At 32.9% G+C, this 27,813-nt stretch overlaps 2 protein-coding genes across 2 annotated transcripts; one reads left to right on the plus strand and one right to left on the minus strand.

Annotated features, from left to right (window-relative positions):
- The first annotated feature begins 2,916 nt into the window (after nucleotides 1-2,916).
- LOC134723793 (uncharacterized) lies at nucleotides 2,917-27,687 on the plus strand. The gene is made up of 7 exons (XM_063587341.1): nucleotides 2,917-3,022; nucleotides 3,611-3,703; nucleotides 22,947-23,023; nucleotides 23,975-24,188; nucleotides 24,681-24,775; nucleotides 25,398-25,619; nucleotides 27,333-27,687. The coding sequence occupies exons 1-7, from the start codon at nucleotides 3,016-3,018 to the stop codon at nucleotides 27,492-27,494; spliced, it is 870 nt and encodes a 289-aa protein (XP_063443411.1). The 5' UTR covers nucleotides 2,917-3,015; the 3' UTR covers nucleotides 27,495-27,687.
- LOC134723792 (perlucin-like protein) lies at nucleotides 5,228-15,746 on the minus strand. Its single transcript, XM_063587340.1, has 3 exons — nucleotides 15,635-15,746; nucleotides 6,575-6,748; nucleotides 5,228-6,079 (listed from the first exon to the last, which is right to left on the minus strand). Exons 1-3 carry the CDS (start codon nucleotides 15,693-15,695, stop codon nucleotides 5,850-5,852), a joined length of 465 nt encoding a protein of 154 aa, XP_063443410.1. The 5' UTR covers nucleotides 15,696-15,746; the 3' UTR covers nucleotides 5,228-5,849.
- Nucleotides 27,688-27,813: the final 126 nt, after the last annotated feature.

Below are 27,813 nucleotides of genomic sequence, written 5' to 3' on the forward strand. Positions count from 1 at the left end.
TCAAAATGTAACAATAAAAATCAATGAATTTAGAAAAAAAAACACCAGGGAAGGCGAAAGGTACCAGAGGGACACTTAAACTCATAATCGAAAATAAACTAAAAACGTCATAGCTAAAAATAAGAAGACAAATTGACAAACAAAACAACAAAACACAACATAAAAACTAAAGACTTAGCAACACAAACAGCTTAAAACACCACAAAAAAGCATACTTGTTAAAACGCTCTCGCCATTTTTTTCTAAAAAAATCCTGTATTAAGTCAAGAAGATGACAGTTGTTATCTTATAGTTCGTTTCTGTGTGTGTTGCATTGTCCTTTTGGTTTTTTATTGCACTTAAGTGTTTCTGTTGTTTCGTTTTCCTCTTACAGTTGATATGCCGCAGTTTATCTCAAGTTTTAGTTTGCAACCCGATTTGTTTTCTCTCAATCGATTTATGACTTTCGAACAGCGTTATACTACTGTTGCCTTTATCTCATACACAAATACACATAAAACCTGTTTGTTGTTGGTGAACCTGCTTTTAATTGTGGTTCTTTTATAGTCGTCACAAAATATTCACAAAAGCACTGTTCCTTTATTTTGGTTATACAATTTCGTGAAGGAATTTTGGTCATGATGAAAATACTATGTCCCTACTTTTTCCCATTTTATGACAGAGACTGGTTTTTGTATTACTAATACTTGTGACCGAAAACATTTTCCGGTGCTTTGAGTATATATGCTTTTACATTTTTAGAGTTATTACTTAATAATTGTTTGGATAACTGCTTTAAGGTAATCTACTTTGTATCCTTACTTTCCATCCAATTTTTCCACTATTCATATACATTAATTCATAAGTTATCTTGGGTGTTGCAGGGAATTGTCTTTATGGTCAGATCATGTTTTTGTACGTCATATAAATTTGTACTATGCATGCGTTTTTTTTAAATGGAAATTGTACCAGCATAACCCTTCCGGAGCACCTGAAGTCACCCCAGGTTTTGGTGGGGTTTGTAATGCTTAGTCTTTAGTTTTCTATGTTGGGTTTTGTGTACTATAGTTTGTTTATTTGTCTCTTTATTTTTTAGCCATGGCGTTGTCAGTTTATTTTCAATCTATTAGTTTGACTGTCCCTCTGGTATCTTTCGCCCTTCTTTTAATGGCACGAAACCCAATGAGACTCCCCGTCTACTATTTTTTTTTTTGTTGAATGCGCTTATTAACATCCTGGAAGCAATTCTCCTAAACTGGAGATGATGTGTCAAGCTACAAGATTATGCCGCTATATCAAAAATAAATTACATAATTGTGTGAAGAGGCTCGAGGTAAAGAGATTTCTGTCCAACAGTACAAGCTATTCATACGAAAGTTGTTTACACCAAGCATGCAATGTGACTGTCCACTCTAAAATAGTACTCAATAAACAACTTTCGAGTTCGATGCATTTCCGTCAAAAACTCTTGTTTTAGTGAACGTCATTTGTGCGTTTAGGGGCGTCGTCACTTCCATTCCAATGTTGAGCGAGAGGTTGGAAAACTATAATTCTATATTGTACGAATTATTTGGCAAATTGAATTCTCAAAATTGACAATCAGCACTGATGTCATTAGGGAGTTGCAATTAAGTACCTACAGAACAACCATTATTTCTTGTTTATTCTGCACAATGACGATCACTAAGACGCTGAATGAACGTTAATAGTGCAGGGATACAGGTGACCCCCTCTATCTGATAAATGACGTCATAAAGGCGCGTATAATTGACGAGTTTTTTTCCGGTGACGGATGAACTCGAAAGTGGTATATTACTAAACGAGATGAGGTATGTGAATTTTTAGTAAATGATTCCAAGAATATTGAAAAGGAAATCAAATAAAGGTTGATGATGATTCTCCCAGTATTTTTGCCACTTTACCCCTGAAATTTTGCCACTTCTCAGTATTTTGCCCGCTACCTCTGTATTTTTGCCATTAATGTTAGTCTTTCCGATTTAGACCAGAAAACTTTTACCCTTCCTCCTACTGATCAAGATTTTGTGATTAAGAACTACTGGATTAATGGTTTATCCCAGAAATCACATCATTATTGTTAAACCTTTCTCATAATTCCCGATATTGCTAATTTATATATATTATATCACCAAACCTTCTCTAGCCGTATCATAGAAGCTAAAGTACCAATACATAAAAAGACAGTGTGTACTAGAGAAAAAGAAAAAAATATACCTGTAAGCGTGCTGACGGATAATTGTTATAAAATTCAAAAAAAGTTATTGAAAATATTTTGCATAGTATTTTGATAAAATCCTCAATTTTTTTGACAGTCTTTCGATCATGCTTTTGTTGTCAGTGAACTTTGAAAAAAAGAGTAGTTGAAGATAAAAAATAATAACCCTTGGCAAAAAAATAAAAACTTCGCAGCATTTCTAAGGCTTTTTCAAAATCATTTGACTGTCTCCGAAGTATATTTCTGCTATAAAAATTAAGGGCTTATCATTTAATAGAGGATTTGAATAGGGATCAAAATGTGAGAGTAGTGTACATCGTTTCTGTCTAGTGTTGCATCACAGCTGAATTTTTTTTTTCTTTTCATTTTTTTTGGAAAAGGGGGGGGGGTGCTTTTGTCCTGTTATTTACATATATAACTATACACATCTGCTTTACCATTGCTTATTTATTATAATCCTGAAATTTATGTTAATCCCATGAGTAAGTATACAGAGTAGTACTTGCCTCTTGGGCTAGAGTGTGAAGGTTAAAACAGCAGGGATATGATTTGCTTATGTTAGCATAAAACTGTGTGATTTTAATGTGTAATTTGTTAACTCAAGACATGTTTTGATCTGCTAAAATGTATAAATATGTCGGATTTTAAAATAAAATTTGCGTCATTGTCGACTTACTTATTTTTGGTATTTAAATTCATAATACTGAAAACGTTCAATAGATCCAGTTGAATATTGTCCATTAAAAGTCTCCATGATTTAGTATTGACACAAACAATCTATAATCGATTTCAACAATTTCATCATGTCAGGTATGTAAGAAATATCAATTATATTAAAATACTACATGGTCGTTAAAAAAAATGTTCATATCATAACTGATATTTTGACTTATAGAATACACATACTAATAACATTACAATTTTAGTATAACTTGAATGGGCATCGTTTTTAGTTATTTGGTTTGGACCCGTTATAAGGTATTTATATGGTAATTATCATGTTAAAGTACAGGTAAAAAATGGGAAAATTGCAAAACTTGTGGCGCCAATTTTGAATGTTATCATTTGGTTTTGTCTTACAAATGCGTAAAAAGCATCAGATAAAAACGCTTAAATGACAGTGTATCGTAAGTCCTACATTTCTATGCGAAGAGTTATAATCGCGAAATAATGATTTATATGTCTGCTGTAAACCACTGTTTTCTAACTCCGCCGAAATTCAAAAATTACAATTAAACATATAAATTGAGAAGATCCTGTATAAGTGTCAATGCAACAACTTTTTCCTCAAGGTCCCAATTTTTGTAAAAATTAACCATAATAGATCAAAGAACGTTCTTCAACATGGAGCATTGGCTCCCACCAATGATCTGTTTATTTTTATCATATATTTTGTAGACGTACGAATAACACTGAACCCAAATCAGGCATCGAAAATGCTTGAAGTTTTGTCAGCATTTTCCAGCTTTAAAAGGCCAACAGACTTACCAGGTTTGTATATACATAATTTCACCTAATTACTGTAACACACATATATATATAAGTAGCATGGGTTCGAATCCCGGCGAAAGCAAATTTACAGATTTTACATTTTTGGGTTGATGTTTAGACGAGTTTGTACAATTTTTTTTTCTTCCCTCGCAGGGATTTGAACCCATGCTACAGATATATATGTTACAGTTACATAGCCTAACTCGTTCAAAATTCGCACGAATCGTATGTGTAAATTGCCTAATAGTAAAATCTTCAGCAGTAAAGAAGGTCTGGATCCGATAGGGGGCATGCATTTATGTTTTCTTTAGTTTTCATGCTATTTTCTATCGATTCTTTACATTGATTTCCACTTGTTTCTATCCTTTGTTTTGAATGTCTTTTTTCTCTAAATAATATTTTTAGATAAGTTCTGCACTATCCCATCCAGGCTCTAGGTTAAGGAAAGTAAAGTACCTAAAGACTATTTTTAACGTTTACATTTGGCTGTTAATATTAAATATAATTTTTGTATCAACTTATGAAAATACATAGAAGATTTGTTGTATGCAATAAGATAAATGTATCATGTAAGAAAGTTTCAATTTATGTGTATGTTGAATGACGGCACCGAAAGACCTGTTTAAAGGATATATATATGAAAATAAACTGTTTACGTTGTATGCAATGATTTAATTCTTAATTTATTTAAAGAGGATTGGCAACCGCCAGAGTCTAAACTTTTTAAATTGGACTAAGGTTTGTTTTACGTTTTTGGTTTGCACAAGGCCAATCATTTATGGACAATTCTCAGACACTGACTCACAACAGCTTTATAAATTTGTTCACTCGGGCATGTGCGGTAACATTAAGGTGGCACTAACAATATAATCTTATTTTAAAAAGTTAAATTTGAAAAGTAAAATGTCCACATATGGAATAAAATCAAATCTTTCCACTTTTAGCCAAAAAACCTTATTTCAAGTTAAATAGGAAATTTTACGAGTGACGGAGGTTCTTTAGTCAGTTGAAAAAAATATTAAATTTTCTTGTTCTGAGGATTCGTTTCTCTCGACTGTCACACAAAATCATACATGTAACTTTTGGTTGATGGATGAGGGTTATTTTTAATGAAAATTAAAGATATTGAGAAACAATGGAAACATTTGTAAAATGATACTGTTTTATTAAAATGTTTGATTAAAATTAAAAGGATTTTTCATGCTTTTAATTTGAAACATAAACATAGACAATTCTTTTCGATTTATTGTAATGGTTTTTTAGTATGCCTTTTTGGTTGTTTAAAGTGAAATTTTCAAAATACCGAACTCTGAGGACAATTTAAAACGGGAGGTCTCTAATCAAATGGCAAAATCAAAATCTTAAATACATCAGACGAATGGAAAACAACTCTCATAGTGAGAACTTGGTTCATGTTATGTTTGTTTTCCTATTTTTTACGTGTCAATAGCATTGTGTTCCTAACTGTACTTAAACAAATAAGTGAATCCATGTAAATATTTCTGTATGACACGAATACCCCCATCTGCTATATATACACCATTTATAGACTTCCAATATTTCTATGGACATGACGACAATAAGGAATCAGTGGCGGATCCAGAAGTTTTCATAAGAGGGGGCCCACTGACTGACCTAAGAGGGGCTCCCTCCAGTCACGCTTCAGTGATTCCCTATGTAAGCAACAATTTTTTTTCCCAAATAGGGGGGCCGGCCCCCTACTCCCCCCTAAATCCGCATCTGGGAATAAGGACACAGACTGTTGGCCATAGTAGTAGAAAAATCGTAAAATGTTCCTGTTGGTCGATAATTTTTGGCTGTATTAGTCTAAAATTAGGAAATGAGTTATGATTGCCGATCATTGCCAAGTTTACATTCATTTCAGATTTAGTATGTCGATTAGTACAAAACATTTCGGTGATTTTTCATATCACATCGAAACGGTACCATCCTACAGCTTAACGCAACTTATACCCCAATTTATATCACATTCATGAAACATACTCGATAGGTGGTATAAAGTTCATTCATTCACTATTGTTATAAATGTTTAAAAAGTTTTCATATTATCTAAAAAAAAAAATAATATATATATATATATGACGCTAGAATATACGGTGATCTGGTACATGTACTCGTGACATATTTATGACATCGTTATTTCACAGAGATAATTTCTCCGAACTCGAATATTGCAACTTTCATCCTGAAACACATAAACACGTCGTAAATACACCACCGTACAATTTTGTTCATTATCACTAGTGTACATGCTGTCATAATTGTTAAACTGGGTTAGTAAACCAAATACATTTATGAATGGGTCCCCATTTACCCATTGTTCTGCCTTTAATCCAATCCATATGTTTGATTTGCCTGAAATTTAAAACAAAATGTACATTGGTAATTTATACATTATTGTTAAATTTAGAGAGAGGCCATGATGCCAACAGTGAAAATAGAACTGTCAATATGCGTTATTTTTCTTTCATGAACGATCAGCAGTCATGTTGAAGTTAATTTGATCAATATATTGTAATTAAATGATTAGTTACAAACATCATGTTTGGTAGGACCTTGCAGGTTAAAGGGGTTATGATTTGTTCCTATATTGTACGTCGGATCATATTAGGTTTTTACTTTCGTCAAGCGTTGCCGCAAGAAGTTCTATCGAGATGTTTACCATGAGTTGCTGGTATTAAATTGGTACCAGTTTAAACTGTTTTATCATCTAGATATTGGTAAACTTCTCTCCCCTGACAAGCAGAGTATGCGCCTATGTATTTGGGATCATCATGGCCCTCGTTCTCTTAAGTATTAACAGTTGATTCTTTGACTAAAAGTGGATTTTAAATTGTATGTGGTACTTACAACTTAAGAAAGAGTTAACAAAATTCCACTTTTGTGCTGTTGTGATTGTTATCAGATCTCCGCCATTTTGTTGGCAATGCGTTCTTGCGTCATGCCATGTTTTTCCACTGGTAGAAAACAATTTCAAGCAAGTGTTTGTAAGGGTATCGAAATAGTATCCAATGTCTGTGCAACCTATCAAAAATTAAATATTACCACCTTGACATAATAATATAGAATAATTTAATTGTTAGCTAACGTGTTGGTTTTTACTATCAACTAAGAAGACGTTATTGTTGTTTTTTCAAGTGATTCATATTTAAGCGTTCATGAGGAAAATAAATCCGGAGTGGTTCATTGGACGGTGAAGTTTATAAGGTGTTGTCAATTTTTTAACAGCACTGGGTCGATACTGTTGATAACGGACCACTGGTTTCAGAGGACATGTTTTGGCTTAGTAGACATAAGACATAAGACATAAGACATAAAGCTTTATTTAGAGTTGGTATAAGCAAGCAATTACAAACATAAGCTCTGAAGAGCTTTTAAAACCGGTTAGTAGTAGTTAGTAGTGGGTCTCATTGTGGTCTAAGCGTGACGCGGGATTAACAATTTTTTGTAAAGCGTGACACGTGAAAGTAAAATTATTGTGCCGTAGAAACGGGAAATTACAAAAAAACAAATTATAACTGCTTACGTACATAGTATAATTAAGCGGGATACGGGAATCGGACAAAACAGTGAGCGGGATATGGGACCAGAACAGCCCAATGAGACCCCCTCAGTAATACTGTACTGAGCCTTTCTTAAATTGTTCGTTTACATATCTAAAACTTAGAAAGAAACTTAAGTTCTAACTGCCTTGGGCAAAGTTGACCTTTGTTGTGTGTGACTGTTATTTCAAAGTTGTTAGTGTAATTAGGTCTTTCCACTTTTCTGTGGAAAGACCTATTGTTTTTCTTCTGATTATTTTTTTTTTTTTTTTTTTTCTTCCGCCTAATTTTGTTCTTGCGATTCGCAATATGTCGCTTAGATATTTTGTATATGATATCGAACAGTTTATGCGCTTTTGAAATTTACCCTGCGTAAACAAATACTTTTCTTTGTAGTAGTTATCTCCCCAAACACTGTTTTCCTTGTTAGCGCATCTCCTTCGCAACCGTAAAAGATTATGACAAATTTATTTTACAAAATTGCTCGTTATATCCTTCGCATGATTTGTCCTATTTTGACCGAAGCGATATGACCGCTCCATATGAGAGTTATTTCCCCTTATGCATCTGATATAAGTGATATGAAATTCTATCTTATAAACCATAAGTGATAGAGACCTATGATCTTTTGATTTGAGGTCCTTGGTCCCAAAAAATGAAAATTGGGTCAAGGTCAAAGGTCAAGGTCATATTTTAATATTTGAATTTGGCTTATTTTCACTTATATCCAAAGACTGTATAAGATATTAACAAATTATTTTTACTAAATTGTTAGTTGCGACATGTCGTAAGATTTAAATTTTGATTGCAAGCGTACGTTGAATGTAAAAGGGAGTTTTCTCCCCTCTTGTATTAAAAAATACGCGTTTGGTGATATAACTCATTAACTAAATATAATTAAGACCTATGGTCTTTTGATTTGAGGTCCTTGGTTTATGACCTTGAAATTGATCTCAAGGTCATAGCTTAATTTGACGTTCTAGATTTTGACCTTTGCTTTTATTCTATATGTATACATGATAAAGATATACAACTTTTAGAAAAAGGTATCAAACCATTTAACCTTGAAAAAACACAACCGGAAGTGACCTTTTGTAAACCGGAAGTAGCTATTTTTTGTACTTTATTAATATAAAAGTATATAGAACCAGATATTTTTGGAATCGGTTTCAAGTAAATATTTAAATATAATCGGAAGTAACATTTTTCAAACCGGAAGTAACAAATTATCTCCCTTATTTAAAAAAAATGTATGGAAACATTACATTTTTGGAATCAGCTTACTAGGAGCTATCATTTGACAATTGAAATGACATTTTAAACATAGTTTCACAACTTTTCATATCAAAATATCAATATATTTTCATTCTTTCATTTTCGCCGATTTCATTTTTTCATTTGCGCCGATTATATATTTTTTCCTAATTGGATTTACAGGTAAGTTACAGGTAAGTTCATACTTTTAGATTGGCTGAGCAGAGAGTATAAAGACGAATCAAGTGACATTGCAATTGGTAAATGGCCATCCCAATGTTACGGGTTAATACTATTCATTTCCCTAAATGAAATCGATGACTGCTTCACGTTTGACATTGCCTGACGCTCCGCTCCTTCTGATGACAAATGTCATACATTCTTAGACAACGTAAAAGTACACATTCGGCATAACGGTCAACCAATTCGTGATGGCGTCCATAAAACTAACGAAGGGATGAATTCAACTTCACCATTTGGAACTCTTGGTTTAATAGATTCCTTGTGAGAAAATGCGATCTCTAGAAATGCCCCCACCAGTACGTATGTCAGACAAAGAAAAGGTGGCCTTCGTTATCGACAATTACGCCAAATATAGAAGAGACGAAATCATGAGAAAGATGTGTTGCCTATACATACTCGGAAAGAACAGATTTATGATTTGAATGTATTCCGTTTTTAAAGGCAGTGCTTTAAGGCCTGACTTTTAAGTCATGAGGTTCATCTTTTCATACGCAATCTATGCAGGGGGTCTTTTTGCCAGAAATAGATCCGGAAATGTTCGAATTTCTCCTCTTCTTTTTATGGTATGATATGGTTTTTGTTTCTTTCATTTACATTGGGGACTAAAGAAACGATCAGTGTGTATTTTTCGTTTTATAGAACTTGTTATTAGTGTGTATTTTGCATTATAAGCAGTCAACCTGACTACAAACTATCATTATGTGTATTCCGTGTGGAAAGAGGTCGGGTCAATTTCGAGTGTTATCTGACATCTAAAGATTCTTTCAGACGTTGATAAAACAATGAAAAGTCGACTGAACATGATTAATATTGCATCTTCTATAATTCAAAGCGGAATTCGGTTTATGAACGAGAAACCGTAAAGCGTTTTCAATTTCGGTATTAGTTATGTATGTTGTCTACGTATTATCCTGGTTCCCGGTACTACGTTCCGGGTATTAGCTATTTGATATATGTGATGTGTAACATTACGATCGGGTACCAGATAATCTACGCGTGTATGTGTACATGATTTCCCGCCAAAATGACCGACATACAGCTATGGAAAATAGTCCATAAACGTTCCGTATAATGATATGCAAATTCATAATTAATCGTAACTTTTTTTTATCTTTGTATAATAAATATAACAAAATGGATTCCACAAAATTGAAGATAGCATTATTTTACGAGGATTTCTCATATTTTTCTCACTTCCGGGCGCAGTAATACGTATGTTTTGAAGAAGTTCGAAGAATTTGACAAAGTGAATTGAGAAGGAAACGGATAGATATACGTCCTTGCTATCAGGTAAAACAATTTAAATGTACAGAACAAACACATTTACTTCACACAAATAGTACAGGCTTAAGCTTTTTATTGTCTTATACACGACTGTAGTCTAGTGTTTAAACGACGGCGGTGACCTACAAGGTACGGGTCATACTGGGTCAAGTCTAAATATGTAAACATATCCACGTGCTATTAGGTAGAAAGCATCGTAATGCAATATCTACAATTTTTCCTCCTTTATACATCGTTTAACCAGATATATTTCTCCTTTATACATCGTTTAACCAGATATATTTCTCCTTTATACATCGTTTAACCAGATATATTTCTCCTTTATACATCGTTTAACCAGATATATTTCTCTTTCAAATACACTTATAAAACACGGGTTGTATGTATGTATCTTTTCTAGTGTTTTCTTGTTCTTATTAAAGTTCATTTGTTGATGTTTAAATATTTTTGAACGACTGAACACAGGAGTGAATGAATGCAACAATTATATATACTGAAGACTTGGGCTGTACAATGATAGTGTACGTATATCATGCTGATAATTATTCTAGCAGTAATTATATTATTTAGGATGTAATGACAGGAATTCATGAGCTATGCCTCAGGCTTTCTGAAAAAATATCAATGACAATGTAAACAGGAACGAAACATTGACACGAATGATGCTCTCTTCTATGTTATAGTTATTTAGGTATGTGTGTTGCACAAGTTTCAAAAAAACTTAAGTTATAAAACTTTTTTTCAGGGCACAAACCCACATTAAAGAGACTTGTCTACTGCCATACCCATCCTATTTTCATGCACCATTTGCAAGCAAGAGACTGAATGGTTTGCAAAATTAAAAATCAGGACGGTGTCCAATTAAAACAAAAGAACTAAACTGGATGAATATTGTAGGAGAAATCTAGAGGAAATTTTTGATTTGTGAAATTGGTTTTCCTGAAAAGTCATTCATCCTAGCCTGCAGGAAGGAACTATAACTGTCCACCACCAACTGACGAGCTAATGTTGAGCTTCACATATGGAATTACTCAAATACCATCAATGTCTATGTTTTCAGCACAGATTTCACAAGTTATGACACAGCTGTGCTTTTTTTATACCTGTTAAAGAGTTGTATACTAAATTTTATTTTTTTATCAATAAATATATATTGTGTCATTTAAGAACTTGTATTTTGCCAAAAGATGCATACTAGTGAATGAAAGTGGTGCAGTTCATTTTGCTTTGGTATATAGAATTGAATTACAATTGTTCATGTTATTGGAATGCTTATAAAAATAAGGAGATGTGGTACAATGTATATGATATTTAGTGAGTTTATCAAGCAAAAGTGAATAAGAAATAGGTATAAGCAGTTACAGGTACTACTGTACAATCTCAAACAATGAGAAAAACTCATACCGTAAAGAGAATTTCATATTTACAAGTAAGTTTTGTTTTTGCGTTGAATAATTTTCTTCTATTGTTTTAATTGCAAATATGGGAAGTGGTTAAAATGCTAATGAGACAGCTGTTATGGCCACAGAGCCTTAATTGAAAACTTCTTTTTCATTCATGCCGATAGATTTTGTCTGGAGTTAGAAACATATCTGACAACTTTTCAAAATGCACATGGGGGTTTTACGTGAAAGATGGTTCATATAGTCATATAAAACCTTCAAGGGGGCCTTCAAATGGAAGCAGGACAAGTCGCCCCACTGGTTAATCGCCCCACTTTTTAAAAAAACGCCACAAACTGATTTATCAAATCGCCCCACATGTGAAATTGGTTAAATCATGTTTAATATTACTCCTGCCAACTCGCCCTACTTATAAAAAAACGGTAATATTAAGATTAATATATATATAATTAAAAATAAAATCTTGCACCACTTTAATGAAAACTAATCTACACAGAATACAAACAAACCGAAAATTAATTTAATTACTATTATTGATATATACTGAAATTATATATAATTTGTTTTAGATTGTTGAAGAATAACTGTAAGTTTTGAAGCTTAGTTATTTGCATAACAATTGAAAAGAAACCTGTTAAATGTATCATAATGCAATATAAGGAATTGAACTTATATTCAATGGGATAACATCTTTTTCCATAAGTGGGGCGAGTTGGCATTACTAAATTCATCCTGGTTATTAATATATTTATCTAGATTTCACCGATTTCCATTAGGTGGGACCAGTTGGCAGGATTAATATTAACGGGATTTAACACAGTTCACAAGTGGGGCGATTTGGTAATCCAGGTTGGGGCAGTTTTTTTGTCAAGCCTGATTTTTTTCGCAGAAAGCTCGACATAGGGATAGTGATCCTACGGCGGCTGTGATGTATTATAAGTAATAGGATAACTATATTTGGTATGTGCATACCTTGCAAGGTCTTCTTGCCCGTCAGACAGTTTTCACTTGACCTCGACCTCATTTCATGGATCAGCGAACAAGGTTAAGCTTTGGTGGTCAAGTCCATATCTGAGATACTATTAGCAATAGGTCTAGTATATTCGGTGTATGGAAGCAGTGTAAGGTGTACATGTCCAACTGGCAGGTGTCATCTGACCTTGACCTCATTTTCATGGATTAGTGGTTATAGTTAAGTTTTGTGTTTTGGTCTGTTTTTCTTATACTGTTTGCAATAGGTTTTCTATATTTTGTGTATGGAATGGTTGTAAGGTGTACAGGTCTACCTGGCAGGTGTCATATGACCTTTACCTCATTTTCATGGTTCAGTGGTCAAAGTTAAGTTTTTGAGTTTTGGTCTGTTTTTCTAATACTATATGCAATAGGTCAACTATATTTGGTGTATGGAAATATTTCATGATCTACATGTCAGTCGCACAGGTTTTATTTGACCTTGATCTCATTTTTTACGGTTCATTGCTCAGTGTTAAGCTTTTGTGTTTTGGTCTGTTTTTCTTAAACTATAAGCAATAAGTCAATTTTATCTGTTGTATGGAAGAATTGTTAGCTGTACATGCCAACCTGGCATGGTTTATCTGACCTTGACCTCATTTTCATGGTCCAAAGGTCAATGTTTAGTTTTCTTGGTTCATGTTAAGATTATGTGACAGTTGTAATAAAGCTTTATTATTAGGACTATCAACATAATATTAATGATTAGTTAAGAAGGCGAGACATTTCAGTGTGTACACTCTTGTTTTTAAAGTGGGGCGAGTTAGTGAAAAAGTGGGACGATTTGTCATGGATTCCCTTCAAATATATTCTAATGTGGTTTTTGGCTTCTTCGTGCATTAACAAGCTCATAGCCATTGTTGAATTAATTGTTTTCTTTAAAATAGTCGACAAAATTGCTCTTACAAAATTGCCATTTGGGAGCCTCGAGCTCGATGGGGGAAATACTCTGCAAATACTGACAGTTGGCAGGTATGGTCATCAAAAAAGTTGACATGTTTCTATGTCCATTTACCGTTATGTTACTTGATGTTCTTGCTATACACACAGTACAGAGACTAGTCAATCTTTGTGAACTATTTTTTATGGGAGTCATAGAATATGCGTATACAATCAATAATTAAAAATAGTCTATTTATATTGAAAAGAAAAAGTTCTTATATGTCTAAAGAAGAGGGACGAAAGACACAAAAGGGACAGTCAAACTCATAAATTTAAAGCAAACTGACAAGACCATGGCTAAAAATGCATTTCATGGGAGGCACAGAAAATAAACTGTAAACAGTAGACTATAGATATAGGTGAACTAGCCTAGGTACAAAAGAACTCTAAATCTTAAATTCTACAAACCACCTCTGTTCTATGGAAGATAATGATATAACTGGACTAGAAATACACACAACCTGTAATTAACTGCCTTTACAGCGCTTTCGCGCTTTGATTATGGATTTGAATGCTGTACATATATTTTTAATTCTTCATTTTAGTATAAACACAGTGCTTTTATCTAAGGTTTTTACTTCTTGATTTTAAGCAGGAGACAACAGTTATATACATGTTATGATTGACAATTCATAACATATGTACAACTGGCTAACGGAATAGGTCTTTAATTATAAATGAAAATAACATTACTGGGATGGAGAGTTGTTTCATTGGCACTCATACCACATCTTCTTATATCATTTCACCTGTAATTTACCTGTAAAAAAATCGGCGCAAATGAAAACAAAAATCGGCGCAAATGAAAGAAAAAAACGGCGCAAATGAAATGCAGATCGGCGCAAATGCAAAACGCCGTTGGAATCTTATTAACCATTGGCTTTCAAGTATTCAGCTTTGAGTGTTCCTAGTGAAGAAAAGTACAGAAAGATCGCGAATATATATAATTTTAAATAAAGGGAACAGTAGTATACCGCTGTTCAAAACTCATAAATCCATGGACAAAAAACAAAATCGGGATATCAAACTTAACCTGAGGGAAACACATTTAAAAATATAAGAGGAGAACGATGACACAACACTAAAATGTAACACACACAGAAACGGACCAGGCATCAGACAAAATCCCACGAGAATAACAAATATAACATCAAAACCAAATACATGAATTTGGGATAGACTAGTTCCGTGACACCAAGGATTTGTATAGTCGCAATGTGAATTAACACCATGTTGTTTCTTTTCTTTTTGTCATGCAGGGTCAGTAAGACAACATAATAATACAGTAGGTGTTGTGATCTTTTGTTAAGAGCTGATCGGTTTCTATTTTGTATTCTTTTACATCGTCTTCTGGTCTTTGGTGAACATTTTATAACGCATTTATGAACAGTGTATGTTTAGTTAGGGGTATATTAATTATTCATTAGTTGAAATTGACTTTGAACTAGGTTAAAGTTATTGCAAGTACTCTAGTGTCGGTACAAGTACCTTGTATTATTTGGTGTTATTGTTTTTCATTTTGCTAGGTTCTGGTGTGCTTATTGTCAATATAATGAGTTCAGCCTTTTCCAAACGAGTTTTTACAGTTATTCTCGTGTACATTTTTAAAGGCACACCCTTGTCAGAAATTAAGGGTAGTGTTAAGTTTTGACATACATTTTCAATTCCACTATACTCTTTTTGTGCCTGCCTAAATCAGAATCCAGTCATTCATCGGTTGTAATAATTGTTTATTGTATGCTTTAGATTGCTTTAGTTGCCTGGTGGTTTTTTTTACGAAATGTTCCATATTTTTTTGCCTATGAGTTTTCTAGAGAAGGAGTTTTTATGCCCCACCTACGATAGTAGAGGGGCATTATGTTTTCTAGTCTGTGCGTCCGTTCGTCCGTCTGTTACACTTCAGGTTAATAAAATTTTTGGTCAAGGTAGTTTTTGATGAATTTGAAACTTTGTATACATGTTCCCTTTGATAAGATCATTCTAATTTTAATACCAAATTAGAGAATTTATTCCAATTTCACGGTCCAGTAAACATAGAAAATGATAGTGCGAATGGGGCATCCGTGTACTGTGGACACATTCTTGTTTTTTTTTTTTTCGAGATTTGAAAGCGTTTATACTGTCGACAATATGGTTCCATTTTGACGATCATCGTACACGATTTAATGCACGGTGTTAAGGATAACCACCAATTTAATCTACAAAAACAATACGTCTATTAATAAACTAACCTTCTTTCCAAATAACATACATGTTCAAATCTGTCATTACCGTGTCAGCATCGATTGTCATTGGCTCAGGAGATTCAACTATCCAGCAGGTTCTTTCGAGTATATTCCAGACTATTGCAGAACACGTCTCTGGGTTAGACATGAAACAAAGACTGCCTTTATGTAAAACTGTTTTCAGTTTACAATGCTAAGGTCTTGGATCCATAACCAACAGCCTGGTGGTGAGTGGGGCAAGAAATAAATTCAATGAAATGCATTACTCTTGGCATGCTCAATCTGGAACGGTAGACCTTTGGTGGATTTATTAATTGTCCTGGAAATGTTAGTGTTGCATGTCTTCGGGCAGCATCAATTTTAAAAACACTCTGTCCTGGTACCAGTTCCATTAATCTTTCCTTTGTATGCTTATTTGCAAATAGGGATAAAATTTGCATCTGACTTAATCTGTTGTTCTGCTGTTAATAGGATGCAATCAATGCTTCAGTCATTGTGTCAGGTTTGTCTTCTTTTAATGATATCCACTTCTTGCACACATCCTTCAAAAGATTATTTTCTTGACCTGGTGCAACATACTGTGCAATCAGCTGGATAGCTTCTGTAATAATTTTGGTATACTATGAGGATGAACTTTTTGAGAGGCTAGTCCATGGCAACTGTAGCTGTGAATTTGGTGCTGGAAAATTTCTGGAAAGCATTTTTATTCCGTGCAGCATTGAAAATATCTCTTGGGGCCATGTTTTCTTCTTCCCAATCAGAGGTTGTGGTCTGGGAAAATGTCTGAGTGGAAAGTCACATTCTGATTCTGAAAAAAAAAATTATAATGTTTTTTTAGAATTTTGGTTCACTTTGAAATCTTTGGACCCTTTGAACCATTATGTAGACCAACTTATATGGAAACGAGACCCAAAATTAAAAATCTAAATACACAGTAAGATTCGGCATATCAAAGAACCCCCATAATTTAATTTTTGATGAATTCAAACAAAATTTAATGTTGGACCCTTTTGACCTCAATGTGGACCAATTTGATTAAGGGCCAAAAATCTAAATACATGGTTCGATTCAGTACATCAAAGCATTCAAGAATAAAACCCCATTGAAATTAGCCAAGAAATAAGCAATTTATATAAAGCATTATAAAAGTATTGTTTTTCATCTTTTTGGCCCCGTTTTTTAGCCACTGTTTCCTAAACAGTTTGGACCATAATACCCAGAAAATCAATCCCAACCTTCCTTTTTTGCTATGGAACTTTGTGGTATAATTTCTTAAAATCCATTCACTTACACAAAAGTTGTTGTCTGGATAACTAGAAAAATCATTATTTGGACTCCTTTTTATCCCCTTAATTCCTAAAACTGTTAGAACTATATATGTTACCCCCAAAATCAATACCAACCATCCGTTTTTTGGTTTCAAACTTTGTGTTTAGATTTTATAGAAATCCATTCACTAAAACTAAGGTTATTGTCCAGAAACTTAGTGTCTGCAAGCGTGATACCAATATACGAATTAAAATTTTGTTAACTGTCTACGTGCATTCAGGTATTGCAGATCAAATTTATTTTTTCATAGTGTGTTAATTTACTTTTTTTGATTGAGGTAAGCCTTCCAATTGATATTTAATCGTGGGGTTTTCTTTGTTGTGATGTTATGCTACTGTTTCAGAAAAAGGGAGAAGGTTTGGTATCATTGAAAAGTTTAATCTCGCTGCAAATGTTTGCACCTGTCCTACTGTCCTACGCCAGGAATCTGTCGTACAGTAGTTGTCGTTTGTTTATGTAATTTATAAGTGTTTCTCGTTACTCGGTTTTTTATATAGATTAGCCCATTAGTTTTCCCGTTTGAATGGTTTTATACTAGTAATTTTGGGACCCATTATAGCTTTTTGTTCGGTGTGAAGGATTCTTGCCTTAAAATGAGAGAATCAATGTTACCCCCATTGCACATTGTCCCAGGTCAATAACTAAAAAAATATTGTTTTTCTTTTAATATTTTATAAATTGATATCTTAGCAAAATGAATATTGTTTTTCTTTAAATATTTTATAACTTGATATCTTAGCAAAATGGAGGCTTAGGAGCAAAACCAATGCTTATTTCCAAAATAGCTAAATAACACAGTAGCAATGTCCCCTGCTTGCACTTGTCTGAGATATTGCTGATATTAATAAGTACCTAAATCACTCCAAGAAAACTTAAGTTAGCATAGTTATTGTTCATTATTTGTTGAAATTTTACTAATAGATATAGGAAGATGTGGTGTGAGTGCCAATGAGACAACTCTCCATCCAAATAACAATTTAAAAAGTAAACCATTATAGGTTAAAGTACGGCCTTCAACACGGAGCATTGGCTCACACCGAACAACAAGCTATTGAGGGCCCCAAAATTACTAGGGTAAAACCATTCAAACGAGAAAACCAACGGTCTAATCTATATAAACAAAACGAGAAACGAGAAACACGTATATATTACATAAACAAACGACAACTACTGTACATGTACATCAGATTCCTGACTTAGGACTTACTAATAATCTGTTTATATCTTAGGTTTTTTTTGGACATGATTGGTTCATGTCTGTCATATTTGTTGTTCGTTAATTGATATGTCGTAAATATGGGCCATTTGCTTTCATTCTTTTTTACTGTTTAAAATTTTACAGCCGACTATACTCTATTAGTGTTTTTTATTGATAAAGCCACTTCACTTAATAAATGTAATGGTAGTGGATAATTGTCTCTTTGGCAATCAAACCACATATCCAGAAAAATTTAAAAATATTTTTATGTTTGAACCATATTTAAAAATGAATTCAAAAAAGACAGGCAAATAATCACAAGATTTAGAACTAGCTGTCATGATCTTGAAATCGAAAGAGGGAGGTATATTGGGATTAAAGCTGAAGACAGAAAGTGTAAGCTATGTAAGAACGCAGTTGAAGACGAACTACATTTTCTTTTAAAATGTCCTGTTCTAAAAGATACTCGATCTCAACATCTATCTAATTTAAATTCCAAATACAAAAATTTTTCAAGATTATCTGATGAAATGAAATTTGTTTAGTATCTTTCATCTGAAGATTTGTTTGAAACTTCAAACTTATCTAATTTATTGCATTCCCTTTTTGAAGAACGAAAGAAAATTATAGAAAATATTGTTTTAAAAAAAAAAAGAAAAAAATAGAAGAAAAATATAGATAGATATATATAGGAAATAAAATTGATCAGGAGTTGTCTCCCATCGGCCTAGTACTATAAAGAATTATGTAATTTCTCCAGGTCACAGTGGCACCTATAACAACTACGTTTTGTCTATAACTTGGTTTATATCAGGTTAATAAGTGTAAATGTGTATTCATGTGTTGTTTTTGTTTTTTGTTGTCTAAATGTACTTTAATCATTCTAATCATTTTCTGTGCTTTATTTTGTAATTAATTCATTCATTTGATTGTATAGCTCAAATTTTGGGCACCATGATTGGTTAATAAAATTATCTTATCTTATCTTATCTTATCCTCATTCTTTTATTATATATATATATACATATATCATGTATATATGAAATAAATAAATAAATAAGGCAATTAGTTTTTTCGTTAGCCAACTATGCAGTATGGGCTTTGCTCATTGTTGAACAAAAACAGTGCAATAATTTCTGAATTGACAGTAATTTACTATTTATATGATAAGGAATGGTACTGTAAGCACTTACTGGTGAAAACTAAATTATCAGATTCTTTTGCATTTGAAATTCCTGTTCATTTCTGTTAAAATTCGATATATCTTAAAGTGCCCTGTTGAATTCAAATCATGCTAAATGTGCGTAACATTTTATAAACTTCTTTGTGCTTGTTGACTGAATTATGACAGGAAAATTTTGATTCAGTTGGCAATTTTTTTTATCAATATTTGACGGCTTTTAAATTCATCAATTCACAGTTGACTTGTTGTGAGTCAGTTTTCAAATTATTCTGCTCTAACCAGTGCTCAGGCTATCTTAAACCTGCAGTGAGGTGATATTGAAGCTTAACTGTTAACATGTACATCCCCCCCAAAAAAGAAATAAAATACAATAATACCACCACCACCCCAAAAAAATTGTCTCAGAATATCTCCCAAATATTTTTTGTATGAATGACATTTAATGTTTTGTAAGAATTTAATCAAATTGAGTATTTCACATGAAGTGCATTTACATTTTTGTACATGTACATTGTATAACCCCACCCTCCCCCTTTTCCATACAAAGTTTTATCTAAAGAAGTTTTATCACACTTTTAAATCATACTAGAAATTTGTACCTGAACCAACTGGCAGAGATATTCTCTTTGTCATCCATAGCTCTTTGCATCCTGATGCTGGTATGCCTCTGCCTGGTTTTGCAACACTCTGGTCTGGCTGTGTAGTAGTCCAAATAATTATGACGTCTGGCAAGGCTATTTTAATTTTTTTTTGGGACGCCTTAATCCACCATTTTCTACATTTGAAAATGCCTGTACCAAGTCAGGAATATGACAGTTCTTGTCCATTCGTTTTTGATGCGTTTTGTTATTTGATTTTGTATAATAGCCGTCCCAGACGTCATAATTGTTTGGACTAGCTGTGTAGGTGACTGGCACCTCCTTGTTTGACCTGTTGACGCCTCCAATATATTCAAAAATCATCCCTGTGTTTCGGGCATATGTTAATGTCACATGACGAATAGTCTATTGAAAATATCCTACTTCTGTACAGTATCAAAAGCCCTTTTGGTAGTTCATAGTCCGTGGAGTTACACCCAAGACTACATAAATAAATGGGTACTTGTGGGTTTGTCACATTTGGATATAGGGATACACAGGACATTTGAAGCATAATGCAATGATTGTCCACATTCAGCTTTATAAGCAAATGTACATTGCATTTCATTCTTTTTCTCATACTGCATTGTTATGCATTAATAACATAGTTACAGATTGTCCATGAAATAATACAGCAGAAGATGTGGTTCCATTTTGTCTCCAATGTAAACATTAAAGAGTACAATCAGGGGAGGTAAATCAATCTTTTACTAGGGCACCATAAAAAAAAATTCTTAATTTTTCTGTACAGCCAGAAATTTAAGGTTAAGTTTGAAATTATTAAATCAAATATATATGTACCAAATAAATATTTGAAATTAGAACTGTTATGTCCTGATGAAAACTATAGCATATGAATATTGGATTAAGATAGGACAAATATTTTGATAATTAAATTCATCTAAAACCCTTGAATTTCTCAATTTTGATGTTAAACAATTAATATTGTGTGCTAAAATTTTACTCTTTAATTATTTTCTATATACTAGTAACTTTGAGTTAAAATTGAGGAGCTTGTTTAAAATTAAATAGTATATTCTGCTTGAAATTCTTCTTTTTTTCGTTAACATTTTAGATTTTTTGACATGCTCAAAATGTCATTAAAAATTATTTGCAAAGCAAAAGCTTACAGATTCTGAAGATTTCAACCTTATGAAACATAAAAAGCACAACAGAAACAAAATTCAGGTGTTATCTTGCAAATTGATAACTTTTAAAAACAGTAAGCAGCACCAACCTCTTTGTACCAATCATTTTTCAAAAGTTGGCATCGTGCCAATTCATAACATTTGCCGGTAAAAACCGTTTTCTGCAGTTGAAAACATGTTTAACTTGCATTCTGTCAAAGAAAATTACTACGTTTGCTATAAAAATGACAAAAAAAACAATTACAAAAATGGCCATTTTTTCATAAGAAAATGCTTGTGCCATTGCTTGGATGTGTTCTAAAAATAGAATTGCTTATTTCTAGAAATAGAATCAAATATTTGCACTTTTGATGGTTTACATAGAGTCCCTACATGGTATCCTTCCATATACATGTCACATAACATTATATTTCGAAACTAGCTTCCGGACGATTTTTGGCAAATTGCATGGTTTTCTCATGGACAAGCTCAAAATCTAGAGATGTAAAACCCCTGCATCGCCAATTTCGTGCATGTATGGATATATGGATTATTTAATTGTAAAGTAGATATTTAATTTGATAAACAATGAATACAAAAATACAAATAATTAGGTTCAAACAATTTTAATATTTGCTTTGTCGTGTAAATCTGATTTTTTTTTAATAAATGAATAATAATTTTAGTAGGGACAATTCAGCCATTAAGTGATTACTGATTTTATAGATCAAACAATTGCATGCTGGGGAAATAATCAATTACGAAAAAATACCAAACAAAAGCTAAATTGCCTCATTATAGTGAATTAGTGAAAATAAACGAAACACCTAGAGAATTTTTTCATATACATTCACGATAAGTGTAAATAGAGCGCAAGTTCCATACCAGGAAAGTCGCCTCCCAAAACATCAAGATAAATTTTGAAAAAAAGAGTGTGTTTAAATAAAAAATATGTTAATAGTTGCCAAGAAGATATGATGTACTTTCGGCTTAAAATATATGCTTTATGTCTTGTACTTATGATACACTAGAACACACCCGCGAAATCGCGGGTATATACAGCTTGTGGACTGTTGTAGGATGACTTTTTTTGGTAAAAGATAGTATGTATGGGAAATTTCATAAAAGGTATCAACAGCCTTCTCCCTTGTTCAAAAATCCGATATTTGTTACCTATCTGTTAAATTCAAATATTTTCGTGTGTCTGGCCTCAGACCACAATTATTCTCCTCCTTTGCTACAATGCTGCTTTTGGTAAAAGTCAAATAAAATTAACAATTTGCACCGTTTCAAACATGAAATAAATCTAACTGCTTATATGTAGACCATCATTAGTCTAATAAAATATCATTATGCTTCTAGGACAATCCGTCAGTGTTATTTTCTTTTCTTTTGAGAGCCTCATTAAGATGTCAATGGTAGGATATGCATCATGTATAAATGATTATAAGGCTAATTTGAGGGGTGGTCGGAGGGGTCCTGATCCCGAAATCCCGCGCTTTAAACCATGTAATCCAGAGACGCAGAATTAAAAGAAATGCATATCCCGAAATCACGAAATCGAAAAATATATTTCCGGAGGTCTTCTCGTTTAATAGTATAGAAGATATTAGATATATATGGTGGTTAAATGCTCCACAGAGATTCTGCAATATTTGTATATGCATACAGAACCATGGTAAACACAACTTACTTACAGTACATACGCAATAACGTTTAGAATTGAGATAATTGTAAAATTAAAAGAAGAAAAAAAATTAATAGGAATAAACCGTTCCTATAATGTTCATTATTTTCTCTTGATGAAATAAATACGGAAGTAACTGCTATTCCTTTTTTTTAGATCATCTACGACTATCTAAAGAACAAATCAAAAGGATAAGAAAATGGCAAAAAATGGCGTTCGAGAATGCGGAGAATGTAAGTATTTAGCCTGCGTTTTGAGGACGAGCAACATAAAATTAGTGGATTGTTATACACATTGAGTTATAATGAATATTGATAGATTAACTTGCATTTTGAACGGACTTTCGAATTAACAAGGCAAGCTCTAAATGGTAGGAGATCAGGTTGTAATATATTTTTATAAGACCGCAAATAAATTGGTATCACATCGTCGTCGTCCGCAGACAGCTGGTTTCCGGACAATAGCTTAAGGTGTATAGAAATCTAGGAAATTTAAACACAATGTTTATAACCATGAAAGGAAGGTCGGGATCGATTTTGGAGGTTATGGTAAAAAAGGGGCCGAAATAAGTATTTTTCTAGTTTCCAAACAATAACTTATGTTTAAGCAGTGGCGGATCCAGAGGGGGGGGGGGGGGGGGGTTCCGGGGGTGCGCACCCCCCCCTTTATTTTTGCCGATCAATGCATTTGTATCGGGACATATGTTTTGCACCCTCCCTTTGCCCTGGGTTAGCACCCCCCCTTTCGAAAATTCCTGCATCCGCCACTGTTTAAGTGTATGAATCTCTCTGAAAATAAACCACAAGTCTTCATACCACAAATGGATGATTATGATTGACCTTGGGTTTTATGGCCTAACCTTTTTAGGCATTAGGGGCAAAAAAGGGAGGAACTAAAGGATTTCCTGTTTAATGGACAAGTAAGACAATTCAAAAGCAGTTTAAGGGAGGTAAGCCAAACACATTTAAAGTACAATGTTGTGTATGCTTTGATTACCTCCCTTATACTGCTTGTAAATTATGTATAAAGAAATGTTGTATCGTCTTGAAGTGATTTAGCTGTCTACAGTCTTTTTTAATGAGTGTGTTACCTTTATACATGTACAGTATCGAAAAAAAATTACGCATAATTGTTTATATGGTGTAAGCAAACTAACATTTGTTTCATTCTACTTTCAATTGTAGCCATCATTTTCGAGGACAAACAAATTAACAGCTGGAGCTTATAAAATCTTCCAAGACAAACATCTACTCAGTGAAGATGATGAGAAAGCAAGTCAAGAGGAATCGGAAGACTCTGATGAAGATTTCGATGGCGATTTTAGCCATCTGTTTGATGGTTTAGTAGGACCTAACGGAAAAGTAAATCTGACTACAACACCTGGAGGCAAACCCAAAGGTACCAAATTCCATCATTACCGTTTGGTCAAACTATAAACATCTGCTATCCGTCGTTCATGTGCCTGCATCGTTCAGTGTATATCTCCATAAAATTGCATATCACGACTTTGTGACGTCAAATATGCTTGACTCGGGCCTGTCACCGACGACAAAATGTTTCACCGTACGGCCTTTAACAATTACCGAAACTCAAAGATAAAATAAATAAAACAGAAAACAAACAACATAATATTTACTAATTCATAATTAAAACCGAAACATATATAACTGACAAATGACGAAATACAAAACAAAAATTAAACATTTAACCGTTGTGCATTCTTAACATTAAAGATCCATTGGTGGCCTTCAGCTGTTGTCTGCTTTATAGTCGGGGTGTTGTCGCTTTGACACATTCCCCATTTCCTTTCTCAACTTTATTAATGTTTTTTTTTCTTATCAGGAACGTATAATTTCAAAGGTCTTCATTGAAACTATTTGATTGTTTCAGTTGACAAAGACACCCCTCCAGAAATAATCCCCATGATGACGAGTATGGTCAATAAGAATTTGATGTACGCACCAACCAAAGCTAACGCAGAAGCAGTAAGATGTTACATTTATTTCTTTAATTTCACAAATAACTGTTTCCTTGCTTTCTTGTATCCCTTTGAATTAAATTAAAGGTCAGCTTTATTATGACTTAATTTATTCATCAGGTAAAACAATAATTTTTACTCAAACTTTTTTTTTCTTTTTTTTTTAATTATGTTAAAGACAATCAGTTGATTATACCAACTTCGAATTTTTGTTTTTGAATAAAACAATTATCCGCAAAAGATTGTGTGTTAGTTGTTTGCTTGACTTCCAATCGCAGATATTACACACATTTGCAGGACAAGAACAAATAACGAGAACATGCACTTAACGGATATAGGTACTGCAAAGAAGTTCGAGTATAGGAATAAAACACGGGAAATTTGCAATGCCACTTGTTAAAGAGGAACTATTGGATAGAGGCAGATATCATCACAAGCTTCTTAGTTTTTTTGTATTTTACTAACTTCGCAAATACATGAAATTAAAATCTAAGAACACATTCGGAGTAAGCTGTATAGTTATGCCATATCAGCTTATCATATTCAGACAGGAATCAAAATTGCAAATTATATAACGAGGGTATTCTGAATATAAGTTTTAAAGTGCAATTCATGTTATCTTTTCTCAGCTCGAAGAATGGATCGGGGAAAATAGACACACAATCAGTGCGAAAGAAACAATAAGAAGAGAAAAACAGTTAGAAGTCATGAAACACATTTTAAAGTTGTATGATGAAGAGAAAGAAGGTGAAAGTCGTAAAATCTCAGAAGAAAGGAAAATGAAAATTTTAGAACTCAATGCCGCATTTGACGAACTTGGAGATTTGCCACCTGAAGTTGAAAAAAAATCTGTAAGTGAAATAAACTATATACCGTAAACATATTTTTTGTGCAAATGCAAAACAATATTAATTAGGCATATGAAATACTGTAGGAATTAAAAGACAAAAACGATGAAAAAACGAAAAGGATATAATATTCAGAAGAACCGTATATATATAGATTTAGACTTGTTTATATTTTTTCGTTTGTGCTTGCATCATATTTTCCCTCCGGTTTATATGATCCGTTCATCCTATTGACTCTTACAATTCAAGAGTCTATCTAAAAATGTGGGTAAATTTTATATGGCCTTCCAAATACCGTTTCGATTCCTATCATCACTGAAGAGACATTTATTGTCGAAAACCAGATATGGTGTACAAATAAAATATTGACACCTTATGTTTGAGGAATAATATCTTAGCCGCTAGTTAATTGTTTTCTGTTTAGTATTAAAGTTATATTACGATTCATTTTGTTACATCTTGATCAATTTTATTTGGCAATCGCCAATGGCAGTCAGCAGGGTTAAAGAACATCATTTGTTCGACCTGTTAGTCAAATGCGTTTTGTTTAAATATACTTTTTCACTTTTTTGGTCTTTTGGAAAATGTTGTTTGTGCTGTATTTAGACCCTTCTACAACGAAATTTGTTTTACATGCACACGTAACACGTATAAAAAAAAATGCGGGTTTTATCCAACGCAATCATAGGTTTGAACGTAGTTTTCAATTTAGACTCATTTATATATATATATACAAGTCTAAATTGAAAACTACGTTTAAACCTAATGATTGCGTTGGATAAAAGCTTTCTCCTTATTTCTGAATATAATATACATTTAAAAAAAGAAATGATGTAAATCTTGGTGATTCATTGTACACACCTATATCGGCAAGATGGATAATAAATAATATTATATAGCTATCCAACTGTTTTTATGGGATCATTGAATTACTGTAATAAGTTCTTTTCTTAAATCCTCAGCTGATAAATAATGTAGAATTTATTTTAGAACTGAGGTTCTAATTACACAGGGAAAAAGGCAAATATCAAAAATACCAAACTCTTAGGAAAATTCAAAAAGATAGAGTCCCGTATTAAATGGGAAAAAAAGGTCACTCACATCAAATGAATGAAAACAACGGTCAAACCATCAAATGAATGGAAAAAAAGGTCAAACCATTTGTACCTGCTGAAAGTAAATCTAGAAAAGCGCTTCGGACGCATGAAAAATATAAAGTGTTGTTTTCATGTTTAACATATTGGTCACAGAAGTTGAAGAATTCATTCTCCAAAAGGATATATCAAAACAGATAAATTCGGATTAAATCCAAAAGGATATATCAAAACAGATAAATTCGGATTAAATCCAAAAGGATATATCAAAACAGATAAATTCGGATTAAATTAGTACCTTCTTCGTGAAAGTATTAAAAAAAACTGAACTCCAAGCCTAATTGATTCAAATTCCACAAAATGTAACAAAATCAAGCTTATTAATCAACGGAACGAGCGAAAAACAACTGACAAATTTTATAAGAACTTCTTTATAAGGTTTGAATGTTATTTCCATAAAAAAAACATTTCTTTCGCCGAACAGCAATTTTGCGACATTGAAATAGATAACAGTTATCTTCCGTAGACCGATTCCAAATTACGTTAAGTCAAAAGAAATCGTGAAACTCTTTGTCATAGCTACACGAATAAATGTTAATTGTCAATGAATTTTGTTTTGCAGAAAGAGTTCTACAAGGAAGCCGATTTTAACACACTTATCCCGGGTATGATGGAAACATTACAAGGTACAATGTCATCATTATTTATGGGACTTGGAAAGTCCTTGAACGGACAAAATACACCAGGGAAAAAGGGAGGAGAGGAAGAATGTGCAGTTATGTAAAAGAAAAAGAAATGAAGCATTTTGTGTATCTATTTTCTCCTGCATTTATTATATTTGATACTGACATTTTACCTTTGAAAGGGGAACAGCAAAGTCTATTATTATGTTTTTCCCGAGGAGAGTCTCACATATTCAGAGGTTGTTTTGTACCATTTTATCATACATAATTTATATATTAAATTTTTGTTATTAATTTTGTAGATTTGCGTTTAATATATATTCGATGCTGTTTATTTATTTTTTAGAGCTCGAATCAAAGTTGCCTTGATAACTTTGCCTCTTTGTAATGGTGTCAGCTTTTAGTTAGTTAAGAGAAACC

This window comes from Mytilus trossulus, chromosome 6 (genome assembly GCF_036588685.1).
Source record: "Mytilus trossulus isolate FHL-02 chromosome 6, PNRI_Mtr1.1.1.hap1, whole genome shotgun sequence".
NCBI classification, from domain to species: Eukaryota; Metazoa; Mollusca; class Bivalvia; order Mytilida; family Mytilidae; genus Mytilus; species Mytilus trossulus.

Coding starts and splice junctions, on each gene's coding strand:
- LOC134723792 (XM_063587340.1), bottom strand. CDS start 15,695: ATGACAATCGATGCTGACACGGTAATGACAGATTTGAACATGTATGTT. Junction 6,749..15,634: donor GTATGTTATTTGGAAAGAAG/GTTAGTTTATTA, acceptor AATTTTTGATAG/GTTGCACAGACATTGGATAC. Junction 6,080..6,574: donor TGTTAACTCTTTCTTAAGTT/GTAAGTACCACA, acceptor TTTAAATTTCAG/GCAAATCAAACATATGGATT.
- LOC134723793 (XM_063587341.1), top strand. Junction 3,704..22,946: donor AAGGCCAACAGACTTACCAG/GTTTGTATATAC, acceptor CCTTTTTTTTAG/ATCATCTACGACTATCTAAA. Junction 25,620..27,332: donor CTGAAGTTGAAAAAAAATCT/GTAAGTGAAATA, acceptor TTTGTTTTGCAG/AAAGAGTTCTACAAGGAAGC.